Here is a 4,241-nt window from a genome sequence, read left to right as displayed (position 1 = left end):
TTGTAAACACTTCTATAGAAAAAGGATTGTTTTGGAAACTTTAAATTTTACTGAAGTTTTATGGATGTTACATATTTAAATAAGGAAAAATGGCGTGGTAGGTAAGATAAGGTGAGGGGGTGTGGTTGGGGTGTGTTTATTTAAATAAATTAAAAAATCAAGGGCAAAATAGGTTTTTTTTTTAGGTAAGACGGGGACCAAGCGTGTAACAAAAACAAACAGTAAGGACCTTCTGAGTTAAAAAAAATAAGTTAGAGACCAAACACACAAATTACCCTAAACCATAGGGATCATTCATATAATTTACTCAATCTAAAAACTATCTCATGCAGCGTTTAACCAAATGTTACCAACTACTAGTTATCTACTACCAGCTAGTTTTGACGAACGCACCCCTAATCAAATGCAATGTATCAATCGTGAAGGCGATTAACCCCATTTATATCAGGCAATCTAAATGTGGTGTCTACTTCATCATCGGAATTACAGTGAGAACACGCCTTGTATTTCCTCGAAAACATACGATGTAAAAGAGATTAAATCAGATTTATAATGGATCTTCTAAAGAAGGCTTTTGATTTGTTCGTATTCCAACCTGAACCACCGTTCGAAAACTACAACAGCTTATTTCGACGAATGATTTCTAGAGAAACGTTGTCCGTTTAGGTAGCAAGATCTCTGAAACTTTTATAGAGAACCATACACGCAGATAAGGATCTGACATCTTAAACCCTATTGAAGATTCCAAGAACCAAAGCATATGGTAACAGATAGAAAACATCTACAGATTGTTGTTATGAATGCTCTTCGAGTTCCATTTTCCAATAAAACTTCATTGGAAAATTGGAAACTGAGTTTATCAACATCACTTATCTAATCTCCGTAATCTCATTTTCCTTTATTTTCTAAATTGATGAAGACAAGATGGATTTACATGCATTAATTTTTGGAGAGAGAGAGAGAGAGAGAGAGAGAGAGAGAGAGAGAGATAAGCAATGCATAGAAGATGTTCGACAAAATGCTTGAAAGAATAATTATGCCAACATCAAAGCTCTTTAGTGTTAATTTCATTTATCAAACATACATCACCATATTTGTCCAGGTTACCCGGTATCAAGTTAAATAGGGGCCTTTTAAAATGGTAAACTCGGACTTCATTCCCTTAATGTGGAAAAAAAAAATTAAGTGACCTTTTAAAACAAACATAACAAGTTTGTTGGGTAAAAAAACATTTACCCTTTATTAATCTAACCACTATAAAAAAGGTAATTAACAAAACGACCATATTTATCTCATATTAAATATTAACCAACTTGTCGGGAACACAACATTCCAATGTATTTTCTGGAGTTGGTGAGATTTGAAGTAGATGTATTTTGAATTTGACATGCTATAAATTAGATTCATTAGAGATTCTGGACCGTTGAAACATGACATAAAGCTCATCCAAACTATTACGGATTAGTATGGAATAGCATATTCGAGACTTATTTAATATTGATTGTATTTAATTATGGTTTAGGTTTTAGCTTTAGAGAATATTTCAAAATATATTATATTTCGTTATGGTTTAACATTTAGTTATGGTTTAAGATTTAGGGTTAATGTTGTATATTGTAATGAATTTGGTTATATGTATGGGATAGTGAATAGGAGTTGTTATATACCTTAGGCATAAATCCACCCCTAATTGTTTATTTTTGTTGTTGTAGCTTGTAGCCACTAGGCTATTCCATCGGAATTAACTGGCTGATGCTATTTCACCTTTGATTCCTCTTGCCACTTCCTTAACTGTGCCGTCGAATGTTTGTGGTTATTTCATTCTTTCACACACCATGACCTATAAAATTGGCTTCCTTTTCCACTTCTAATTCATCCATAGCATCAATTATGTAGAAAACCCTTAGAAAATAAAAATATAATGTTCATCAATTCATAAAGGAAACATATGGCATGGGAATCTCAATTTGAAGAACAATCTTCCTTCTAGCAAATAATTTGTTATCTCTTGTAATACATGGAAGGGAAAAAATAAGGATAGTTACTTATTTAGTTTAAAACATTGAAGAGTAAAATATCACTGAAATGTAGGGGTGGCAACTTTCGATCCAACTCGTAACCCGACACTGACCCAACTCGAAAATAGATGAGTTTTGGTTGAGATTTTTGACCTGCCAACCTGTCAACCCGCCAACCCGTTTATTTCATGGGTTGGGTTGGCTTATCTGATTGTATTCCTTCCGTATTTGTATGTGACTAATCTGTATTTGCGGTTCGTTAATCAGAAAAAGAAAAAATGCATGCTCATTATTTCACGAGTCCGAACGAAGAGCATATCCACTTTCTACAAATGTTTTCATTTTACATTTTTATTTGGATGTTATTGACTTTATGAATTTATGTTGAAAACCTTTTTTATGCTAATTATTTTAATCATTTTATGAATTTATGTTGAAAAAACCTCATTTTTTAAAATGTGTTGTTTATTTATTAAACGGGTTATATGGGTTGGGTTTGACTCATTAACTTGTGAACCCGCGAACCCATATACTTAAACGGGCTATATGAGTTTGGTTGGGTTGAGGTTTTCAACCCACCAACCCGTGACCCGCCAACCCGTCAACCCATATATTATAACAGTTGGGTTGAGTTTATGTTTTCTGACCCGTCAACCCGTGACCCGCCAACCCGAACCCAACTCAATTGTTAGGCCTACTAAAAAGTTGTTAGTTATCAATTTAATCAAAACTACGAAATATTGGGTTCAACACCTAAGCTTATGTATATAACAACCTCATATTCATTTTGTCTTATATGTATATGAAATATTTCTTTATTTATTTCTGTTATATGTTTTCCTTAAATGATTAGTGCGTATGTGTTGTTTATATATGTTGTATAGTGTAATGTATTTGATTATATGTATATGAAAACTAAGTCTCATACATACGTACAAACTAATCTACCCTCTTTATTATTGTAATGTATGTGGTTATATGTTGTTATAATACGTATGGATATCTTATTTCAGAATGATCATTAAAAATGTAGGCTTTGATTTACCACAATCTGTAGATTTTGATAATCAGAGAGATGGAATGGAACGTATTTTCTTATTATCACCAAGCCAATAAAACAGTTCTTTAAATACAATCCAGAAAGCCAAAACTAAACAATCCTTAATCAAAGGAAACCATAAAAGATAATAAAGGATAAATATGAAAAACTGATTAATAAGATAATGACTATCGGCTAAGAAATATTCGTTCCAATATTCCCCCTCAAGTTGGAGCGTGTAAATCTTGCATGCTTAACTTGACAAGTAAGTTTCGAAGTTGCTGAGCTCCTAATGGCTTGGTAAGAAGATCGGCTATTTGACCCGTGGTATTAATGTGCATGGGACGTATTTCATCTGAATCAACTCGCTCTCGGACGAAATAACAATCCATTTCTACATGCTTCGTTCTTTCATGAAAAACTGGATTGTTAGCAATGTGTTTGGCAGCTAAGTTGTCACAAAATAGAGTAGTTCCTTCCGTAGGTGCTTCGCAAAGTTCCTTAAGCAATGATCGAACACACAATATTTCGCTGACTGTGCTAGCCATTGCCCTGTACTCCGCTTCAGCCGATGAACGGGAAACAACTGATTGTTTCTTCGACTTCCAAGATATGGGAGCACCACCAAGGAGGAGCAAGTACCCGGTGCGAGAACGTCTTGAAAAGAGACATCCAAGCCAATCGGCATCACAGTAAGAGACTAGTTTCAGGCCTCCTTGGCGGGGTATCAAAATACCTTGACCCGGGGTGGCTTTTAAATATCTTAAGACACGAGTAACCGCATTCATATGATTTTGTCTAGGGTTGGAGACAAATTGACTTAACACGTTAACAGAGTAAGAAATATCCGGGCGTGTGGCTTGCAAATATAACAATCGCCCAACCAATCGCCTGTATTTACCAACATCAACCTTTTCTTCTTCCTCATTCTTATCAAGTTTTAGATTTTGTTCCATGGGAAACCCACTTGGACGACAACCTTGCAAGCCACTGTCCTCTAAAATGTCCAAAGTATATTTTCGCTAACTAAGGACTAAACCCTCCTTCGTACGAGCCACTTCGATTCCCAAAAAATACTTCAAGGTGCCGAGGTCTTTAATGCTAAATCTGTGGTGGATTTGAGACTTGGTGTATTGAATCATGTCCATATCATTGCCAACAATGATCACATCGTCAACATAAAT

The 4,241-nt window shown here is 34.8% G+C and overlaps 1 protein-coding gene across 1 annotated transcript; it reads right to left on the bottom strand.

Moving 5' to 3' along the window:
* Nucleotides 1–3,281: 3,281 nt before the first annotated feature.
* Nucleotides 3,282–4,013, bottom strand: LOC122195407 (secreted RxLR effector protein 161-like). The gene has a single exon (XM_042897287.1). The coding sequence runs from the start codon at nt 4,011–4,013 to the stop codon at nt 3,282–3,284; it is 732 nt and encodes a 243-aa protein (XP_042753221.1).
* Nucleotides 4,014–4,241: the final 228 nt, after the last annotated feature.

The sequence above is a fragment of the Lactuca sativa genome, chromosome 8 (assembly GCF_002870075.4).
Source record: "Lactuca sativa cultivar Salinas chromosome 8, Lsat_Salinas_v11, whole genome shotgun sequence".
In the NCBI taxonomy this organism is placed as follows: Eukaryota; Viridiplantae; Streptophyta; class Magnoliopsida; order Asterales; family Asteraceae; genus Lactuca; species Lactuca sativa.
Note: the sequence above shows the minus strand (reverse complement) of the source record. Positions and strands in the feature narration are given on the sequence as shown.

Excerpts from the sequence above, each read along its gene's own strand:
- LOC122195407 (XM_042897287.1), bottom strand. The coding sequence starts at position 4,013 with ATGGAACAAAATCTAAAACTTGATAAGAATGAGGAAGAAGAAAAGGTT.